The sequence below is a fragment of the Gymnoscopelus braueri genome, assembly GCF_963280865.1.
Source record: "Gymnoscopelus braueri genome assembly, chromosome: 11".
Taxonomy (NCBI): domain Eukaryota; kingdom Metazoa; phylum Chordata; class Actinopteri; order Myctophiformes; family Myctophidae; genus Gymnoscopelus; species Gymnoscopelus braueri.
The window spans coordinates 13554198-13577229 of NC_137613.1; the positions used below are offsets into that span (position 1 = coordinate 13554198).

Here is a 23032-nt window from a genome sequence, read left to right on the forward strand (position 1 = left end):
AATCTCCGGCACCGTTGGCCCGGTCACTGCGAAACTGTGCAAACACACTCCCTGGATGCCAATTCAGAACCTCTGGCCGATTTGTACAAAACAATTTTTTTGATACTACTCCTAAAGATTTTATCCAAACATCACACAAATCGGTACACAGTATCTCTATAGTCATTCGATTTCCCATATTCCATCCTGATTGCCTAAGATTGGCTTCCAAAGTTTGCAGGACAGATCCGTTTTGAACAAAATGCCTCAAATCATGAACGCAGCGTGCAATTTCCGTGAAATTTTGCACGCACATTCCCACTAGGCCGAGGAAGAAATGACACCATTTTCACATTGGCCTTTTATAGCACCACCAGCAGGTCTAATTTAGCAAACACAGTTTTGGAACAAAATGCCTCAAATCATGAATGCAGTGTCCGATTGCCATGAAAGGCCTAAGGAGAAATGGCACCCTTTTCACATTGGCCTATTATAGCGCCACCAGGAGGCCACAATAACGTACCTGACCTGGCGGAGACCTGTGCTCCGAGGAGCACTTTGTCTAGTTTACAATAGGCCCACAATGGAAATACGCTCTCTGGCTTTCTTGTGTTATCCTTATGAACTTTTGCACATACTGTATGTTTCTGCGTCAATATGTTTCTTTATCAGCTCCTGATTTCATAGATTAATACATTCAAGCTTATTTTGTCTGCATCCCATAGTACGGGTAGTAGTTGCATTATAAAGAGAACAAATAATAAAACGGTTGATGAATCTTCACCAAAAAGCATTCTTGAATTATATCAACAATTAGATTAGATTTTATTTTACATATATGTACATTTATTACATGATACATTCAAGTGTACTCTATTCATAATCATTTAAAAGACCAATAGGAAACATTAAAATATTAAACTCTTTGATTTACATTGTCCACAAATTAGCACATTAGATTCAAAGGTAACCGTTAAAGGGGCATGCTGTAGTTTTTGACCCAAAGTTGAAAACAAACTACATCATCAGCCAAGGGCAGGGGTTCTCAACCTTTTCAGGTCGTGACCCCCAAAATGATCATACTTGAACTGGGACCCCCCCGCCCCCCACACACACACACACACACACCCTGATAAGCACTTGGAATGTATGAGTTGAGGCATTACATTTTGTTTGACTCGGTTCAATATGTGATCTACAAGCTCACTTTTTTTCCCCTCTTTCTCATATTATTTGACAATTTAGCCAAGGTTTGACCATTTTCTATTGTATAGTTTGTTGATTACTTTTGATACAGTAATGGTCTTTTTTCTTAGTTATTTTTTTGAGGTATTAAAAAGGTCTTAAAAGTCCTTACATTGTCATTTCACTGTCATCTGGGGACCCCCCCCCCCTCAAAATCATGTGGGGACCCCCCTGGGTGGGGGTCCCGACCCACAGGTTGAGAACCACTGTCCTAAGGAGTCATGCTCCTATAATGTGACAAGGCTAAGGTGTCATTAGGCTAGAGTGACACGCTGTCCGGGTTGAAAAGGGACTGAAGTCTGCACTTTGCTTTCTCCTGTAGCACCGAACGCTTCATACCTAGAGAAACATATAAAATAACATTAAACTAACTTTTACATCCTCCAATGCAGGACTTTGGGTTTATTTTTATTTTACTTTTCATTACACAGAGGTTTTGGGGAAAATGTATCATTTTATTTAAATCAATATCTTTTAATAATCAATTAGATTAACCGTTGCACCCGTGAACTGCAGCGTGTGTGTGTGTGTGTGTGTGTGTGTGTGTGTGTGTGTGTGTGTGTGTGTGTGTGTGTGTGTGTGTGTGTATTACTATACTTGTGAGGACTAAACCAAACTAACAAGAGAAATTGTTGTTTTGGTTGAAAAACAATTAGCGAAGAAATGTGTGTGTGTGTGATTCCTGTTTGTACACACAGTGGTATTGTTATTGTAGAATGTGTACATTCTCAGAGTTATGGGGGTTCTTGAAATACATGATAAATAAAGTTATAGAACCACAGTGTGTAGAACAGTGTATTGTACTCACAGGCTGCTGTATGAGCTCCAGTCAGCCTTGCTGAGAGAGGCTCTGGTGGTCAGCAGAGCTGAGGTCAGATGAGACTGACTGAGAAGCAGGCCTGATCCACTGGACACTGGAGTCACCTGCTCACTGGATCCACCTGCTTTCTGTCCCTAAAAAACAAAAACAAACGTGGGGATTGGGGAAGCAGCATTTAGTTTATATGAACCACATATACTGGAACAAACTCTCAGAAAACTGCAGGTTCTGCTGCCACTCTTATTTCATTTAAAACACAACTAAAGACCTTTCTGTTTGCCTTTACCTTTCTTTCCGCTGCCTTTGATTGAGTTATTTTTCTCTTTTCTTTTCAGCACTGTAACAGTTCATTGTTACTTATTTTGTTTAATGCATCCTAATGTCATTGTATAATTGTGTGTCCTTTTCTTGATGCTCTGTGTAAAGCACATTTAATTGCCTTGTTATTGAAATGTGATGTACAAATAAAATTGCCTCGCTGCACACTGTGCTTCACTGCAGTTGTGAACCGGCTTGTGTTCCCACCAGTTTGTGGCATAGCTGAATGGTTAGAGAGCCCGTCTGGGGCCAGGTTCGTGATTCCAGGCCTGGGCCAGCAATGTGTCGAATATGACTGGTCGAAGTGACCATTTCACGGGGGACATTCAATTGTCAATGTCAGTAACAGTTACCCTTTTCTTTTTTTTTAAATGATGATGTTTTCTTTGCTTTTGCCATTGTTTATATGATGACATCTGCATCTTCCAACCTGTAGAATAGTGACACGCCCACTTTGGTTACGAGTTCAGGGCAAGAAAAAACAAGACTTTTTGGTTCCAGCTCCAAACCAACATTTAGGGTTCTGAACCAATTCATTTTCAGTGGAAACACTCTGAACTGGTTCAAAATTAGGCGGGAAAAAAAGAACGGAATCGGTTCAACCCCGGGTGGAAAAGTCCTCACTCCTGTATTGACAAACATTGACTCACACTGCCTCCTCTGGGCTTTTTTCATGAGTATCCTCATGGCATCATTATATGCAACTTGCAACCTTTGCAGTAGAAGTATAAAGTACAAAAACAACTGAAAATACTCAAGTAAAGCTCAGTACTTAAGCAAATAAACTTAGTTAATTTCCACCACAGCTCTCCGGCGGTGTTGTGCACGGAGTAACTCACATTGTCTCTCCTGTGGCTGCTCTTGATGGTTCTGATCTCCTGTAGGAGGCGCTCCATCTGCTCCTGGTTCAGCTCCTCAAAGCCCCTCTGGATGGAAGGCATGTAGGCCGGGGGGAGTCGTACCGACAACCCTGTGAGGTCCTGGCTCATGGAGTTTGGACCAGAGACGCACTGAGAGTTCTGGGGTTTCACAACAAAAGAAGTTGTCTTACAGTGCCATCTAGTGGCTTTCTGGTATACGTGTGGTGCCTCCATGTATTTTAAAGGAGATGACATTGATGATCAGTAATAGGCGCAGTGGTGGAAGAAATACTCAGTAGATTTTACTTGAGTAAAAGTATCAGTACCAATATAGATACGCTGTTAAAAGTAATACGCCTGCATTCAAAATCTTACTTGAGTAAAAGCGTATAGGCATGGTCTGCTAAATGGCTAAATTGTGGTATTGGTATCAAAATATGCTTACAGCGCCAAAGAAAAAAAGTATTTATAAAACTTCATCGACAATAGTCAACTTAAATTTAGTTTGTGTTCACAAATGTCCTCTCACCTGTCCAGACGGCGAGGCGTGGTTGTTCCCCAGCTCCGACTCGTAGGAGCTTCCAAAGTAGAGCCTCCACAGGTTGCTGCGGTGGAGCTCTGGTTCCAGATGGCGGTGGTTCTCCGGGAGAAGTGCCGCCGCGGCCTGGTCCAGCCCCGCCCCCACTCCCGGCTCCGCCTCCCCGGCAGAGTCGTCCGAGCCGCTGCTGTGGTTGAGGAAGATCATGGAGCCCAGGCTCATGTCGCTGTCTGACCCCGAGGTCAACTCCTGAACGCCACACGGGAGAATAAAGACAACATTTTTACATCTTAGGAGGAGCTGACATGTTAGTCCAGAGCAGAGGTATAGGGCATAGCAGTGGCAGCCATTTTCTGGTTCCACTCAGTAGTCAATAGTCAATGCAAAATAGTCAATGCATTTTTCCCATTGAGATTTCCAAAAATATTTATATCAATTCATTTAAGCCTAGACAAGCTATCCAGGGTCCTGGTGAATCATGACCATAAAAAGAAAATCTGTGATTTTTTTTAAAATTATATTTAATTATATGATATACTATATTTAATAAATACCCTTTGTTTTCCCGTTTTCAAAAACGTTTTTTCACAGAATCAAACGTTTTATGGTCATGATTCACCAGGACCCTGGATGGCTTGATTCTAGGCTTAAAATAATTGATATCAATAATTTTGGAAATCTCAATGGGAAAAATGCATTGTCTATTTTGGAGTGGAAACAGAAAATGTCCGCCGCTGCTATGCCCTCGCCTGTCACAATTATTCCATTATCACCTAATCGCAATTATTTGAGATAATCGCAATGAATTTGCATGATCGTCGTTAATCGTTTCCATGTTGAGAAAGGTTTATACATTTTGAAACATTTTCAAAAATAGTGTAAATATTATTTATTTACACTATTTTGTTACAAATCTTTAGTATAAAATATTACACATGCCGTGTTTTCGCCACAATACAATATTCATTTTGACTATTGGTATCGTTCATCGTCAGTAATTTCTTTGTGCATTTGAGTTTTTTGTCATATCTGCCCCATGCAACTTGTGTTTAAAAGCCACACAATTAAATTGTTAATTCAACTATTTGTATGACAATTAATCGTCAAGTACAATTCATAATGGTGACAGGCCTAAGCAGATGTACTAAAAAAATTTTTTTTATCCCAGCCATGATGATAAAATGATCATGAAAGCGACATCAGAAAGAGTTGGACAAGGGATAGAAGACATAATGGTACAGTTTGTTTTTTCACAATAGACTTGTTAGTGGAGGTGGGAACACAAAATAAAATAAAGATATCTGGTGGTTCTCAAACTTTTTAATTTCAAGGACCACCATAACTCTGTGAGGGAATCGTTAAGGAACCGGAATGGTTAAAATCCATAAGGAACCCAACCCCCAGTAGTACTGACATGTGTGGTGCTGGCCGCCAGGCTGCCGTGTGCCGCCTCCAGCTGTCCGTTGTACAGCAGGGCTCTCAGGTCGGCTCCGGTGAAACGCTCCGTGGCGGCGGCCAGCTGCCCCAGGTCCACGTCATCGGCCAGGGGCAGGCCCGCGCTCAGAGCCCTGAGGATCTCCACACGATCCTCCTGAACCCGCCGCCAGAGGAAGAGACACACAGAGAGAGAGAGAAGGTTTTAAGGTGGTTATTTCGTCGACTAAATCTATGACGAAAAATGTTCGTCGACTACCTATTTTGACTGACAAAAACTAGATAAAAACGAAATAAAAACTAAGCTACAATGACTAAAACTAAGACTAAATATATTGACAATTTCGTCAACAAATAAAAACGAGACTAAAATGTTAGTGAGGGACTAGTAGTGGAGAAGAGATCCAGTAGAACTAAAAGACAAGTAAATGTATGTTTGGTTGCGCTCGGGTGTTGTGCTCTGACAATAGCAGATCTACAAGCTGACAACGCGTCGCGCTGCGACATGTTGTGAGCTTGTAGTTCGGCTATTTTCAGCATGCAAACAAGTGTAAGATCAGCCATTACAACACCATCAAGGCACCGCCAACATACATTTTAGCCGACTAAATCAACTATGGATTTAGTCGACAATAATCTTATGATATTTAGTCGACTAAAACTAGACAAAAACTAAAACATTTCAGATGTCTAAAATATGACAAAAACTAAATCAAAATTTGCTGTCAAAATTAACACTGTTAGATCCACATCGAAGGCAGTTCATTACATTAACCACTGACTTGAACCCTAGCGTCCCTATTCTGTGGGGGAACAGTTGCCGATCTATAAGCTCACAATCTATAAACTTACAATCTACTATCTATAAGATCTATAGGCTCGCAATGCGTGTTAAGCGTCGCAAAGCGTCTTGTTGTGAACTTATTAGGCATGTAACGATAAACTCAACTCACGATATGATTCTAATCACGATACTAGGTTCACAATAATCTTTTTACATTTTTTCTCTCTTACGCAAATCCAATATTTTCTTCTCTTTAATTTTTTTTTTACAATACTGTGTTTTCTCATATCCTCTTTTAAATACAGTAGCAAATGACTTAAACTATTTTTTTATCAATTCTCATACAAAGATCCTGTATTTTCTTCTCTTTTTTTTACACGCCCTCTGCTGTTTGCATCGCAAATCCGCAAGCTCAAAACCCGTCGCTTCGCGCCGCGTATCAAACTTCAAACAGATCTGCTACTTTAGTAGTATGATCAAGTAGGGTGTTATTTTACGAAAAAACACAGAAATGATCTGATCTGATGTCAGACAGACCAGGTCTGGGGGAGGGCAGTACTAAAGCAGTGATCAGTGAGTGTATAATGTTAAACAGACCAGGTCTGGGGGAGGGCAGTACAGGGACTTGTCCAGTCTACCAGGTCTCAGCAGGGCCGGGTCTATCAGGTCTGGTCGACTGCTGGCTGCGAGCACATACACACCTGATAGCAAACACAAAATATTATCACACAAATTAGGTACTAAACACACCGGATAGATACTGTTTGTAGATAATTATTTGGTTTGTTTTGTCTTCTTCCCTTTCTCTTATGGAAATCTTTTTGTTGTTATTTCTCTTATGGAAATAATGCATTAAAAAAGATGTACCCACCATTTTACACTTGTAAACCTGTGCTGTGACAATAAAGTTGGTTAGTACAGTTAGTACACTGTTTCCCAAATTGGGTCACAGACACAGTTTTATGGGTCGCAAGTAAATGTCCATTCTTCATACTTTCAGAGTTAAATGAACACTCAGGATGTTGCTAGCAGACCATGGTAAACAGTATGTGTTGCTACAGTGTGAAGTGAAGTGAAGTGTTACAGTACCTTGCAGACCCTCCACCCCGTCCAGCTGTGTGAGGAGCTGGTTGACCACGCGGTCCGTCACCCCCGTGTTGTCATGACCCCTCCTGGGGGCCAGCGAGTCAAACTCATCAAAGAACAGGATGCAGGGCCTGGCTGCCTGGGCCCTGAGGGGGGGGGGGACAACACCGTCACCACTACGTCACTGCTACCAGTTTACAATTACAGGCACTAAATAAAAGCCTACAGTTAGAATAGAGTGGAAAACATGTTAACTGAGCGGATTAGAGAACCGACCTTTGAAAGACGTCCCGGACTGCCTGTTCACTGGCTCCGATGTACTTGCTGAGAAGCTCAGGTCCCTGGAGGGGTAGAAAAAAAATCTGCCATTTTCTATAATACTAGCTTTTAGATCTGCTATTTTCTACTACTACTACTTTCTACTACCAAGTAGTCTGTACGATTTTAAACAAAAGTGGCAGTGGCCCAAAGGTTAGAGGAGTGGTAAAATCTGGGTGGGGAAGTGAATGGCCACCACTCACCCCTCCCCCAACACTGCTGGTTTTAATGTGCGTGCGTGCGTGCGTGCGTGCGTGCGCATGTGTGTGTGTGTGTGTGGGGAGTTGCTGAAAATGAGCGCTTTATTTACCCAGCTACTACCCTGGGTAAATAAAGAACAAAAAGAAATAAAATAAACTGTCACCAGAAGGTCCTGGTCAAGCCATATACTGTACCTTGATTGAGATGAAGTTCATGCCACTGTCTTTGGCCACGGCCCCTGCCAGCAGGGTCTTGCCCGTGCCAGGGGCTCCGTAGAGGAGCAGCCCTGAGCAATGACGGATAGGCAGCTTGGAGAACAGGATGGGATACTGCAACGTACAGGAGACACATGCCATTTAAAGTGCACATAACCCAACATACAAAAATTATATCTTAAGGCACTATGTAACTTTCCATTGAACCCGGTGCTGAAATATGTGCTGAAATATTTACCATTGAGCTAATTGAGCCTGCTTGCTCAAAATTCGTGTCAGATCCTGTGTCTAGGTGAGGCATGACCTTTGACACGATTTAAATGTATCAATAGAAGAGCAGGGAGATCAAATACAACCACCCCAATTGTATGTTATATTGTATTAACATACTCTACCACACAGATTGGATAATATAACATTTTATTCATTAAAATAGTGTTTCATAGTGCCGCTTTATTGTCATTTTAACTTACTTCAGCTACTGTAGATATATTTATTTTAGCCTTGTCAGGTGTTACATAATAGATAGACAGACAGATACTTTTCTTTCTTACAATAATCTATTTTAACTCCTAGGAAGCCGCGAAATGAGCTTTCTAAAGTTTCACACAAAAAGAAGAAAAAAAAAAATCCGGCCCTAAAAATACCAAGAGTTCCCAAAATCTGCTCTCAGGACAGTTTTTGTAAAGAAATATAAAACCTGGCCAAGAGGGCAGTGTGTTCTCATAAGCGTTTACTGAAATCAGACGTACGATTAAAGAAAATAGTTGATTTTTGCGAGTCATTTTCCCCTTTACATTGTACATTAAGGACACTTTTGATATCTTTGTATTTAACATTTTTATCCAACCCATTTAGACATTTTCAAGCTGGGAACACCTCAGTGTCATTTTATTTGTTGCTATATATCGTATAGCAACATTTTCTTGTTTTTATTTTCTTTTTTTTTAAGTTTGAATAAAAAATCGTTTTTCAGAACATTTGTCAGAATTTAGAGGCCGTTTTTAGAAACAGCCTCAGGTCTAAAATGGATTAAAGCAGTGATTCTCAATCCCTTTCATTTCTTTCAAAGACTCCCAGCGTGATATTAAATAATTATGGCATGGACCCCCATTTCTAATATGATTTTGAGTCTGGCCCCAATCTATACAGTAAAACCCTCAGTATCAATGTAACTCTGAGAGCTTACATATGCTCTCAGAGTTACAGACACGTAAAAGGTCCATTTGGTGCTATCAATCATTTAGCTGGGGACGCCCCTGGAACCCCCTCAAGGACCCCTGGTGGTTCCCCCACACACTCTATATCCCACATGGTTTGACCGTTGTGCAGCTGACCTTGGCAGGGAGCAGGATGGCGTCCATCAGCTGCCGTCGCACGTCTTTCAGCCCCCCCACCCTGTCCAGCCCCGCCCCGCTGGGGGGGGTGTGGAGGTCCATGGCCAACAGCGAGGGGGGCGTGAAGCCCTCCAGAGCCTGCTGGAAGTCCTCCTGAGACAGACACACACCTGAGGACGGACAGCCACAGTATTAGTAGTCTCGCGTAGCCAGACAACTATTCCACAACCTCCGAACGCTATATAGAGTCTGGAACTACACCTCCTGAACGCTATATAGAGTCTGGAACTACACCTCCTGAACGCTATATAGAGTCTGGAACTACACCTCCTGAACGCTATATAGAGTCTGGAACTACACCTCCTGAACGCTATATAGAGTCTGGAACTACACCTCCTGAATGCTATATATAGAGTCTGGAACTACACCTCCTGAATGCTATATAGAGTCTGGAACTACACCTCCTGAACGCTATATAGAGTCTGGAAATACACCTCCTGAACGCTATATAGAGTCTGGAACTACACCTCCTGAACGCTATATAGAGTCTGGAACTACACCTCCTGAACGCTATATAGAGTCTGGAACTACACCTCCTGAACGCTATATAGAGTCTGGAACTACACCTCCTGAACGCTATATAGAGTCTGGAACTACACCTCCTGAATGCTATATAGAGTCTGGAACTACGTCCTGAATGCCGAAACTGGCACTTCAGTTCACAAAAATATATTTTAAAATATCTTTACATTTTATTTTTTAATTTCCATTTCTGCTAAGCATCAAGCTGTATATACTTAGATGATTTTGATTTATATTAGGATAAATTGGCGCGACTGTAAAGACGAAACGAAAGTGGGGAGGAGGCTTCACATCCGCTTTATATTTTAATCATGATCAGAGGCAACAGGCGTAGCCCCAAAATGGCGGATCGCGGTTGGAATGTTGTCGTTCCTATGGATACACAGATATCTCCGCCAACCCACGGGGACTATTTTTTTTGGGACACAAATGTCACTTCCACAGCGTTTCAAATATGATCGGATTGAGGTAATTACGCTGGCAAGGGGATGGAAAACTATGTTTAATATCTTGGCAATCAATGTGTTTAAACCAAATCTCTCCCCCAAATAGCCGTGAAACCATGAAACGTCTGTCTTCTTGAACAGACCATATAGAAACGTTACCATGTTTGAATTACATCTCCTTACCAGAAGCTCAATCCTGGACAGCCTTAATTATTCAAGCCATATTGAAAACTTTATTGTACGACAGTGTAATGCAAAAAGTGATGATAGATACTGGATGTAATAATGCCCAGAATAGGGCCACCAGGCTGAAAGTTAACATTAAAATGTGTTAATGTACAGTAGTACGGTGGTTGGTTACCGTTTCCAGTGCGTACAACACTGGCGTGCACGCTCCTCTCTAGCAGCAGAGCCAGGTCACGGGGCACGTAACCCTCCGTCTCCTTGGCGACCATCCCCAGGTCCAGAGTGTGTAGGGTCTCCTCTGATAGGCCGGTCCTCCTGAGGATCAGACAGCGCAGGATCTCTGCTCTCTGCGTCTGAGGGAAGACGTACAGTATAACGCTGTTGTCGGGCAGAAACCTCTTAGCTCCATATTTTAACTTTTTGTGTTTTTTCTAATTAACTAACTAGTTAGTTAGTTAATTAGTATTATATTTACAGTATATATCAACTGGTGTCTTTATTCATGCAATTCTCTTTTCATTGTGTGTAGGGCTGCCACTATCAATTATTCTCTCTCTCAATTATTGTATTGATCACTTTTCATAAAATGATCGAAAATCATATTTTTTTATATTTTGGTTTATTTTGTAGATATCAATGATTGACACATACACATGTGTATGTTTTATGATAGAATACATTGACTAGTCTGACTAACAACTTAAGGCCTATTTTGTACTTTGTTGCACAACAGTGTCGCAAAGAAATTGCAGAAATCGTCAATATTATGGCCAGATTTGTTCCCTTTAGAATAAATCACTTTTATTAAAATTATTTTTTGATTATTTTTTTTTACTAAATTACATCAGTTCAATAAACTGTAGTACCCCTAATTGTGTGTGTGTGTGTGTGTGTGTGTGTGTGTGTGTGTGTGTGTGTGTGTGTGTGTGTGTGTGTGTGTGTGTGTGTGTGTCACATGGAAATTGGCATTCCAGGGAAATTGAAAGAGGAGCGCTCGCTTTTAGGCGCGGGGCTTAGGCGCGAGAAGGGGCTTTTAGAGACAGGGTTTTTTACGCGAGGCTTGCAAGGAGGAGGAGGAGGCGCGAGGCGGGGCTTTGATACGAGGCGGCGCGAGGAGGAGGAGGAGGGGGAGGAGAAGCGAAGCGGGGATTTGATAAGAGGCGGCGCGAGGAGGAGGAGGAGGAGGAGGCGGGGCTTTGATGCGAGGCCGACCTGGCTTTTGTTGTTCCCCCCCACATAGCAACCAGGAAGCTACGCTAGGGGAACGCTGAACACGCGTTCACACGCACACGTGATAATAGTTATTGTCCATGACGGAGGCGCGCCGACTCAGCAGAGCTTGAGGCCGAGGAGGCGCGCGGCGCGAGTGCCCGCGCCGACCGGCCGAAGGTCTGCTAGTCGAATCAGTGCCGTCCGAGTTGTGAACCGATAGGGGGAGAATAGATCTTTTCATGGGTTACAGTCTATGGTTACTATCCAGTGTCCACGACGACACACATGTGTGTGTGCGTGTGCATGTGTGCGCATGCACACACGCACACGCGTGCGCACACATGCACACGCACACACGCATGTGCATGCGTGTGCCTTGCATTCATTGCCCTCTAGTGTTGGTTAAACAGAATTGCCTGGGTGGGTGGTAAAAACAAGCGCTCCTTTTTCAATTTCCCTGGAATGCCAATTTCCCTGTAACATATATACTGTGTACCTGGTCAGGGGGTTGTATGTGGAGGAAGCCCTGGATGAAGTGGGAGCCCTGCACCTGGGTCAGGGAGCGGTGCAGAGAGTGTTCACTGTGGCTGGAGAGGAGCAGACACACCAGGCTGGAGCGCTGCACCAACTCATCCACTATGTCCATGAGACCTGGACACACACACACGTTTGTATTACCGTAATACATTTGTGAGGACATCAACATTTTATTACGCTTGTACAATGTATAAAAGTGTTGTTTTACTCTGTGCGATGTGTTTCCGTAGGAGCGCCTCGGGGCCGTGCTCGTGCTCCGGCGAGGTGGGCGCACCCGTCACGTGATCCAGGTCGTCCAGTAGGACCACGGAGGGCTGCCTCCACACCGCCTGCTCAAAAACCTCCTCCAGAGTCTGCCTCACCGTCTCCGCCCTTTTCCCTGGAAAATAAATACTGTTTGATTGACATGAAAAATGAAAAACAATGTTCGCAATTATTTGTGCGACAATTAATCATCAACTTAAATGTTGTAATTGTGACAGCCATAGCGAGCGTGTGCGTGTGCGTGTGCGTGTGCGTGTGCGCGTGCGTGTGTATCCTCCTACCTTTGAGCTTTTTGCAGTCCACCACCTCCACATGTGCGTCCAGGTCTTCCCCAGCCCTCCTGCACAAGGCTTTAGCCAGAGAGCTCTTCCCACTGCCCTGTAGAAGAAGACAACCAACATAACACCATGTGTACAGTATGTTAGCCCAGTGCTAACCATGCCAGCTAAAGGACAATCTCTTGTCAATCTCTCGGGATGGGGGGTGGGGGGGGTTAAAGGTTACCTTGGCTCCGGTGACGAGCAGCGCCCCGCCCCGGAGACCCCGCCCCGTGGACACCAGCTCTCGGGAGAGCGGACCGGCATGGAGGCTGTAGTAGATGAACTCAAATCCAGTGGTGATCAGGTCCTTCATCCCACTGGGGTCGGAGACAATTTACAATTTAGCAGATGCCCCTATGCAAAGTGACTTACATTTTTTTGTGGGGTAGGGTTGAATTTGTTTACAGAAATAAATATATAGATATATTATACCACATATATATAAGTATACCACATGGGAACTCATTTTTACAAATCAGATTTGAACCACATTCCTAGGTGGTTTTAAATGCAATTAAAGTCCAAATTAAATTTCCAAAGTATCAGACTGTACACCTGACACTGATTTACACTTCCATATCATGTATTTCACAAATAAATGGGACTGGCCTGCTGTGTGAAACAAAGCCACAGAGCTCATACTGTAAAAGCAATAAATAGCACCAGACGTACCCGAGAGCACTCAGACAGGGAAGATCTGGATGGAATGCGTCGCCCGGGGATTTCACTGCTGGTGGTGTGTTGACCGGCTGTCTGTCTACCTGGATGTGACCAATAACACAACTGTGATCTGTCAGAACAGACTTAAACAAAATTCACTTTCACCCATTGCCGTCAAAATGTCTATCCAGAGGTTCTCAAACTATGGGTCGGGACCCCAAGTGGGGTTGCGGAAAGGTGACGGTGGGGTCACACATTGACAACTGAAAAAAGACAAAATGTATCCTTTCTATCAAGTCTGTTTTTATTGATTTGAATAAACTCTTTTATTTAAATTAAGGTTCTGGCAGAAACACTTGTATGTAGCTTTTAAACTATGTTGATGAGACACAAAGCATGAATCACAACATAGTGAATGTATTTTCTAATAAATATTCAATGTACCGGTATACCAGTGTTTATTTTGTTGACGAAGACTAAGACTAAAAGACTAAAATACAAAGATTTTGATATTTAGTCGACTAAGACTAAACCATTTCAGATGACTAAAACAGGACTAAATGGTGTGTTATTCAAAAGACTAAATCAGAATTTGCTGTCAAAATGAACACTGCGGTATACTTTATTTAAGCTTTATTTCAACTTTCAAAAAAGCAAGGTGTAATGCACACCTGATCAGCTCAGAGACGGGTGCGTAGGCAGGGATCAGACGTATAGAATACAATAAAATGACCCGCACACCGTCTACACACTAAGCACAATAAGGACAACTTTATTTAGGCAAGCTAGACCTTCTTCAGGCATCTGGCGTCTTTGAGATGCCTGAAGAAGGTCTATTGACCGAAACGTTGCCTAAATAAAGTTGTCCTTATCGTGCAAGTGTACAGTAGACGGTGTGCGGATCATTTTATTGTATTCTAACTTTGAAACTGAAAAATGTACCCCCATAAAATGGGATCCTCCTGGTATAAAATAAAAAGTTTTGAGAACCCCTGGACTATACTGTACGTACAGCAGTGTTGACAGCAAATTTAGATTTAGTTTCAGTCACAGTCTTTTGAATAAAATTCCATTTAGTTTTAGTTATATTTTAGTCATCTGAAATGTTTTAGTTTTTGTCTAGTTTTAGTCGACAAAATATAAGATTTTAGTCGACTAAATCTACAGTTGTTTTAGTCGACTAAAATGTATTTTGGCGGGCCTCGATTGCCTGCTGAAAATAGCCGATCTACTGTACAAGCTCGTAGCGCGGCGCGTTGTGAGCTTGTAGATCTGCTATTTTCAGAGCGCAACATATATTTAGTCAATATATTAAGTATTTAGTTTTTATTTAGTTTTCGTCAATGAAAAAAGGTAGTCGACGAACATTTTTCGTCATAGTTTTAGTCAACAAAATCAACACTGAAGTACAGTAATGTGAATGCTGAAGAAACGGTGACAAAGATTATAAATGTGACTAATCTGACAGCATGAACAGTACCTGTATGGCTTGCGTAGGACAGTAGGAGCTAATAGAAACAGTATGAACAGTACCTGTATGGCTGCCTTGCGTAGGACAGTAGGAGCTAATAGAAACAGTATGAACAGTACCTGTATGGCTGCCTTGCGTAGGACAGTAGGAGCTAATAGAAACAGTATGAACAGTACCTGTATGGCTGCCTTGCGTAGGACAGTAGGAGCGAGCAGAAACAGCTGGTCGGGTGGATCACTCTCTGGCTCTGGCTTAAGCACAGTCAACGCAAGCTCCAGCTTAGCTAAAAAATAGTCACAAGAATTTTTTTAAGATATATTTGTGGGGCTTTTCTGCCTTTATTGATAGTACAAAGTAGAGAGTGACAGGAAACCGAGAGAGAGAAACATGCAGAAAAGGACGTCGGGCTCAGGACTCAAACCTGCGACTTGCTGTCAGGCTGCATTAGAGCCAATATGTGGTATGCGCCCTAACCACTAGGCCAGCGGCGCCCCTGTTCACTATTTACTGTATGTACCACTATGTGGTATGTACAGTAAATGTCATGGTTGTTGATTTTCCAAACTCCAGGAGTAGTAACTTATCAGTATGATGAATTATCCACTCACCTTCATTTCCGTGTAGAGGGATGACGCTGCAGCGTGTGGTCAGACAGGCCAGCGGTTGGTGGCTCTGTGTGTGCAGCCAATCCAAGAAGGCGGTCTGGATGTCCTCGTCACTCTTTTTGATTGATTGAATATTTTATTAGGCAAAAAATGTAAAACAGCACAGTTACATTTAAAATACTTTGTCTAACAGGTCCGTTCATAAAAGTCCTTGCGGACTTGTTTCCAATGAGGGCCTTGGTATTTAATTCATAGGCATATATAGTGGCACCACAGTTCAAATATCATTACAAAATAAACAGCCAAAAACAATATATAACACTATGTACAACCAAAAAAATAAAAAAGAGGGGAAAAAAAATATGTACAAGAACAGGGGGGGGGGGTCTGCTGTCTAACGGGAAAATGGTACTACCTCCACCTTTGGCCTCCTGAAAGGTGATTTTTTAAGGCTCTTTTAAATGAGCCCAGCGAACTGCATTTTTTGAGGGATGGAGTTAGACTATTCCAATCCTGGGTGGCAGTGCTGTAGAAGGAGAATTTGCCCATGTTTGATTTATGGGTGGGTGGTACCAAATTGTTGTTAACGCTCCCTCTGGTATTGTGACTGTGGGTGTCGCTAACCTTTTGGAGGTATTTACTCAGATATGCGGGAATTGGGGGCATATCGGGCAAATTTGCATTTACAATTTTGAAGGCCAGTCCCATTTTTAGTTGTTTAACCCTGTCTTCCACCCTGAGCCAGCCTAGGCTGGCAAAATGGGTGGGAGAAAGGTGGGTCATGGGCCCCAATCCGAGGAGTAGCCGAATCAGTTTGTTTTGGGAGGTTTGAAGCTTAGTCTTCAGTGACACTGAGGTGTTGGAGTACCAGGAGGTGCAAGCATAGTCAAAAAGTGGTTGAATCAGGGCCCCAGAGAGGGTCCTGAGGGCCTGAGGGTTGACAAAAGAGGAAACTCTGCCCATAAATTTGGTTCTCTGGTTTACTCTTTTGACCACCTTTGTAGCCATGCTATCACCTGTCAGGTATTTGTCAAGTACACAACCCAAATAGGTAATCTCTTCTTTGCTAGAGATAATTGTGTCATCGACTTTGACCTTGAAATCATTTACATCCATCTGTCTGAGGGAATGTTTGGTCCCAAAGAGAATGGATTCAGTTTTCCCAAGGTGTAGTGACAGTTTGTTATCGGTAAGCCAAGTACGGATTTTTGAGAGTTCGGAGCTGAGCGCCTCCTCAACTTGCAACTTGTCCTCTCCCGAGATCAGGAGTGCCGAGTCATCAGCGAACAGGAACAATTTGCAGTTACAGGCAGCACTCATGTCGTTAATGTATAGAAGAAACAGTAACGGCCCTAGAATGCTGCCCTGAGGAACCCCACAGCTCACCGGGAGGGACGAGGACATGGTTCCGTTGATGTCAACCACTTGTTCTCTTCCCTCCAGGTAAGATCTCATCCAGTTTAGTGATGTGCAGTCAAAACCAATCGCCCTCAGCTTATCAAGTAAAATTGAGTGGTTTACAGTGTCGAACGCTTTTTGGAGGTCCAACATGACCATGCCGCAGTATTTGCCCGCGTCTACCTCACGTTTGATGTAGTCGGTCAGATACAGTAGGCATGTGTCAGTGGAATGGGAGGTTCTGAAGCCCGATTGGAATTCAAACAACAGTTTATGCTCGCTGAGGTAGCTGTTGATTTGTTCTTGAATTAATCGCTCTACAACCTTTGAGATGGAACAAAGGATGGAAACAGGCCTATAGTTGCCAGGTTCTAATTTGCTTCCTTTTTTATGCAGAGGGATTACTCTTGCCAACTTGAAATCCTGTGGGACGTGACACTGGCTGATGGATAGGTTTGTGATTTGGGCTACTATGGGGGCAATAGCAGTAGCTGCGTCTCTGAGGAATCTGGTGGGGATATTGTCAAGGCCGGTGGCCTTGTTTGGCTGGAGGGCGAGTAGTTTTTTCTGCACATCATCAGCATTTACTGGTTTGAATGAAAAAGAGTCTTTTTTAGCCCCTAGTTTAACATAGTGAGCATGGATGTGGTCAGAGCCGTACAAACCTGAATGCTGAGGAAGTTTGCTTACCAACTGGGTTGCAATGGTGGTAAAAAAGCTGTTAAAACAGTTTGCTACCGCTTGCTTGTCGGTAATGAGCACGCCACTTGAAATAATGCAGATGTTTGTAGCTTTGGTTTGAATTTTGTTGTTGCAGCCCAATTTCTGTAGCGCTTCCCACAGCTTTTGTGGGTGGCTTTTGTTTGCCTCAATACTTTCATTTAAGAAATTCTTTTTGGCAGTTTTGACCAATTTGTTTACTACATTTCGTTGATTTCTGCATCTTTCAAGTAGTTGCACATCTTTGCATTTCCTGAACTCAGAGTACATTTTGTTTCTGAGTTTGATTGCATTTAGGATGTCTCCATTCATCCAGGGTTGTGTACGGGCTCTGACTCTCACCACCTTCTCTCGTCTGGCTGTGACTACAACAACAAGACATGGTGACAAAAGCTCTCAAAGCATCCGATGGCAATGAGCTTTTATCTGCTGCTGCCAAGCTTGGCAAACAATTTTACACTATACACACCAAGTAGATGAAATGACTGAGTGAGCCATCATTGGAACTGCACACTCACGACTGAAAATGTTTGTATGACCTAACGTGCCACACACTAGCGCTATTTCCTAAATAATATGTAAAATTATGATGTTTTAGTAATATTGCTCCTTGCTGTCAACCCGGTGAATAAATCACAGATTGAGGCTTTAACATTTGCTTTAATATGAAATATCAGACACTATTATTAAGATTTTATGGAAGATGCTTCTCAACATACGGCTAGTTTGACTACTTCAAATGCTCGAATCTCAATGATAACCGAAAATAGCCTATCTACAAGCTCTCAATGCGTCGCAGACGCATTGAGAGCTTGCAGATCAGCAATTTTTGCTGCGCAACATCCATAGAAGACATGCTGCTGGCTTCTAAGGAATCCAAATGACTGAAATCAGTCGTGGCGACTGAGAACTTTAATCCATGTTTGTCATGAGAGGATCTGGAACTCACCGCTGGCTTTAAGGGCTGTAGGCGAATACTCAAGGCCACTTTACAGGTGGTCTCAACGGGCTTGATCCTCACCGTGGAGTGGGAGCTGATGTTCAGTTGTGTCGTCAAGTGCTCCGGCATCTAAAAAATACATGTTTCTTGTAAGATTGAACTACTGGGAAAGAGCCACGTTACCCCACTTTCAATATGCCGGACGCTATTTTGGTCATGTTATTATTATTGTAGGCGATGACTTTCCAAAAATGACTTTAAAAAATAGCAAAAAATAGCAGATCTACAAGCTCTCAACACGCCACACCACGACACGTTGTGTCCTTGTAAATCGGCTATTTTCACTATTTATCACATGACAAATTATATAGGGCTTAAGTGGTTACAGTAAGCATATTCATAGTTCACATGCAAGTATGCCTTCCGTCACCTGCATAGGCCTGTCACAATTATTACATACTCACAATTATTTTTTGAATAATCCTCATAATCATTTTCATGTTAAAAATGTTCATATATTTTCCAAAACATCAAAGAAATAGTGGAAATAGCAGAGCTTGTAGATCGGCTATTTCCACTATTAATGTTTATTTTTAAGTATAAAGTAATTAAATATGTGTTATATGTCATATCTGCCATGTGAAACTTTTGTTTATGAAGGCTAAAAGCCAAACAGAAATGTTTATTTGTATTCATAATGTTCCAATAATGTTCAACAACAGAAACACAATTAAATGGTTAATCGTAATTATTTGAGTGACAATTAATCATCAAGTAAAATGTCAGTCGGGACAGCCCTACTACACCTGCGGTTTGCCACACTCACCCACACTCTTCCACAGTGGATCTCCCCCATGTCAGGGTATCTCTGCAGGCCTCCTCCTAGCTGCTCCATGTGGTGACACACCACCCGGACCACCACGGTCTCCTCCTCATCCTCCTCCTTCTCCTCCTCCTCTCCCACCCTACCTGCACCTGCGGGATCCTTGGAGGAGGCACTCCCAACAACCTTCTTTTTCTCCGTGATCCGCTTAACCCTCTCCCTCCCTTCTTTGGGAGAGAGGACCCTGGAGAGCAGGCCGTAGGTCACCACCGCGGAGGAGCGGCGGCCTCCTCCTCCGGGCGTCCCGTCCTCCGTGCCCCGCCACCAGGGGAACAGATGAACCACCCCGGCCGCCGCCGCGCCGCCGCCGTGGGGGCTTATGGTGCAGACGTAGCCGGGAGGGGCGCGGCACACCCTGTACATGGAGTCACTGACGAGGGCCGGGATGGCGGGGACGGGGGGAGGAAGGTCCCTGACGGGGTAGCTGCCCGTTAGCATGTAACGCACCAGGCTCTGTAGGTCAGCTATGCCGCCCACTGCCCACTGGTGGTTAGGAGGGGTAGAGGACGAGGCACTAATGGAAGAGTTAGAAGTGTGTCCCTGATGATGATCGCTGGTTTGGAATGACGTCGGCGGCGGCAGGGAGGAGGGGAAGTCGAGGTTGGACCGGCGTCCGTGAGGAGGAGGAGGAGGAGGCTGCTGGCCCCCCTGAGCGGCTGGGAGAGGAGGAGGGCCACTTCCCCCTCCCGCGCGGATCTTTGGAGAGACCATGAGCTCTGTGAACTGCTCCAGGCGGCCGTAGGGTACGGATGGCGAGAGAGATGCTACAGGGGGTGTTAGGAGAGAAAAAGAGTATATTTATGTGCCATGCATGAATGCCGTTCCTACTGTATCGTCACTGACAGGCAGAAACCTCTTATCTCCATATTTAAACTTTTTGTGTTTTTTCGTAAATTATTGCCCTATATTTGATCATACTACAGCGTCACACAAAAGCTTCAAAAGTAGCAGATCCGCAAGCTCGAAACTTGTTTTTTTTTATTCTGAAAAGTAACAGTTTAGGACATAATGAGGTATCCACCCGACAGAGAAGATGTCCTAGGCCTTGTCATTAACAGAAGCTTCGAAAACAGAAGCTAAACTAAACACAAATCAATGCTTAACATCTCACACTCTCTCCGACCAGTTCAACAATTCATTGCAAAATGCCACAGCAAACAGCACCATTTCCATTTCAGATGAAAGGCAGAATTAATACGGTAATATTGACCTAGATCAGTGGTTCCCAAGCAGTGTGCTGAGGCACACTGGTCCAGGTGTGCCTTGGGATTGTGCCTGGGACAACCAGGCATGTCATTATAGGCACAAATTTGTATTGTTATATATTTTTTTTAATAGCAATGCAGATCTACAACGTGGCTATTTCCACTATGAATACAGAAGTGCCTTGGTCCACCCATAAAGTTAAAGTAAAACTAACCTATCCCGATGTAGATGACAGCGCGCTGGTCCACCCATACGGTAATACTGACCTATCCTGATGTAGATGACAGTGCGCTGGTCCACCCATACGGTAATACTGACCTATCCTGATGTAGATGACAGTGCGCTGGTCCACCCATCCGGTAATACTGACCTATCCTGATGTAGATGACAGTGCGCTGGTCCACCCATACGGTAATACTGACCTATCCTGATGTAGATGACAGTGCGCTGGTCCACCCATACAGTAATACTGACCTATCCTGATGTAGATGACAGTGCGCTGGTCCACCCATACAGGGAACACAGCGTCCTGGAACACCACTCTGATCTGATCCAACAGCTGCTGCTCCAGAGCTGCACTGTGGAGCTCCTGGGAGGGTATAGTGTTACTCATTTACATTAGGGCAATATATATATATTATATCAATGTTATATGTTCATGGATTAAACTGCTTACCAAGATCTCCCAGTCATCAGAAGACACAGGCTCCACGAACACTTGATGCACCGATGAGACTTGATGACATGGCCTCAGGAAGCCCTGGAGGAAATCATCATGATTATCACCAATTCAATACAGACAACCGTCTCCTCCTGGTCAAATTATTACATGAAATCTGTGTTTCTCAACGGGGGAGGGGCGGTATTGCCCCCTAGAACAGGGCTTCTCAAAGTGGGTGCCGCGGCCGAGGGGTTCCTCAGAATACTTTGATAATATTTGGAATTTATCAATGTCACTTCAGTTTAACCACTTAGACCTTCTAAGTGGTTAGCCTACAGTACACAAAGTCTCTCCACCAAAAATAGCAGATCTACAAGCTCACAACGCATCACAACGGGTCACAACGCGTCACAACGGGACACGTTATCTGCTATTTTTGATGAATGTTCCCCCAGAATAGGAATGCTGGGATTTAAGTGGTTAAACGCCAAGTATAAAAGTTACTTTCAGTCTTTCCTAAAAAATGGAAACAAATATTCTCTCCAATTTTCCTCGTGACATACTGTATCTTTGGGGGAAAGATTTACATATTTACGTACTGGCTGGCCCCCCTGAGCGGCTGGAAAAGGAGGGGGGCCACTTCCCCCTCCCGCGCGGATCTTTGGAGAGACCATGAGCTCTGTGAACTGCTCCAGGCGGCCGTAGGGTACGGATGGCGAGAGGGATGCTACAGGGGGTGTTAGGAGAGAAAAATAGTATATTTATGTGCCATGCATGAATGTCGTTCCTACTGTATCGTCACTGACAGGCAGAAACCTCTTATCTCCATATTTTAACTTTTTGTATTTTTTCGTGAATGATCGCCCTTGATCAAGCTTCAAAAGTAACAGATCCACAAGCTCAAAACGTGGCACGAAGCAACAAGTTTTGAGCTTGTAGATCTGCTACTTTATTTTTTAATTTGAATTCTGAAAAGTAACAGTTTTGGACATAATGAGGTTTCCACCCCGACAGAGACGATGTCCTAGGCCTGGTCATTAACGCCGGAGAAAACTGAAGCTAAACTAAACACAAGCCCATGCTTAACATCTCACACTCTCTCCATCCAGTTCAACAATTCATTGCAAAATGCCACAGCAAACAGCACCATTTCCATTTCAGATGAAAGGCAGAATTAATACGGTAAAATTGACCTAGATCAGTGGTTCCCAAGCAGTGTGCTGAGGCACACTGGTCCAGGTGTGCCTTGGGATTTTGTTATTATTATTGCAATACATACAACTGCACAAAAGGTGTGGTTTTAATGTTTTAATTTAAATTCTTTACTATAATATATATCATTTTTACTCATTTCTAAATAGGTAAATTCTATACCCTAGATATATATAATGTATATAAATTTGAATCACTTTCAACCAGGCATGACATTACAGGCGCACATTTTATTTCTTTAAATAGCAGATCTACAACACGGCTAGTCCCACTATGAATACAGGTGTGCCTTGAGACTTGACTGTATGTTGGTCCACCCATAAGTAAAACTGACCTATCCTAATGTAGATGACAGCGCGCTGGTCCACCCATAAGTAATACTGACCTATCCTGATGTAGATGAATGTACGCTGGTCCACCCATAAGTAATACTGACCTATCCTGATGTAGATGACAGTGCGCTGGTCCACCCATACAGTAATTCTGACCTATCCTGATGTAGATGACAGTGCGCTGGTCCACCCATACAGTAATACTGACCTATCCTGATGTAGATGACAGTGCGCTGGTCCACCCATACAGTAATACTGACCT

At 43.3% G+C, this 23032-nt stretch overlaps 2 protein-coding genes across 2 annotated transcripts in view; both read right to left on the minus strand.

Annotated features, from left to right (window-relative positions):
* LOC308096048 (peroxisomal ATPase PEX1-like) overlaps nucleotides 1-23032 on the minus strand; it is a 643221-nt gene that overhangs the window by 552374 nt on the left and 67815 nt on the right. The window lies entirely within an intron of this gene.
* LOC308094821 (peroxisomal ATPase PEX1-like) lies at nucleotides 1092-22055 on the minus strand (the record flags this gene model as incomplete). The annotated part of the gene is made up of 25 exons (XM_080441648.1): nucleotides 1092-1563; nucleotides 2033-2178; nucleotides 3202-3381; nucleotides 3752-4009; nucleotides 5175-5351; nucleotides 6576-6679; nucleotides 7068-7210; nucleotides 7341-7405; nucleotides 7778-7912; nucleotides 9136-9305; nucleotides 10525-10702; nucleotides 12058-12212; nucleotides 12307-12477; nucleotides 12644-12740; nucleotides 12867-12999; nucleotides 13355-13443; nucleotides 14876-15096; nucleotides 15422-15531; nucleotides 17879-17901; nucleotides 18486-18605; nucleotides 19303-20123; nucleotides 21040-21154; nucleotides 21242-21325; nucleotides 21826-21953; nucleotides 22043-22055. The coding sequence occupies 25 exons, from the start codon at nucleotides 22053-22055 to the stop codon at nucleotides 1479-1481; spliced, it is 3921 nt and encodes a 1306-aa protein (XP_080297774.1). The 3' UTR covers nucleotides 1092-1478.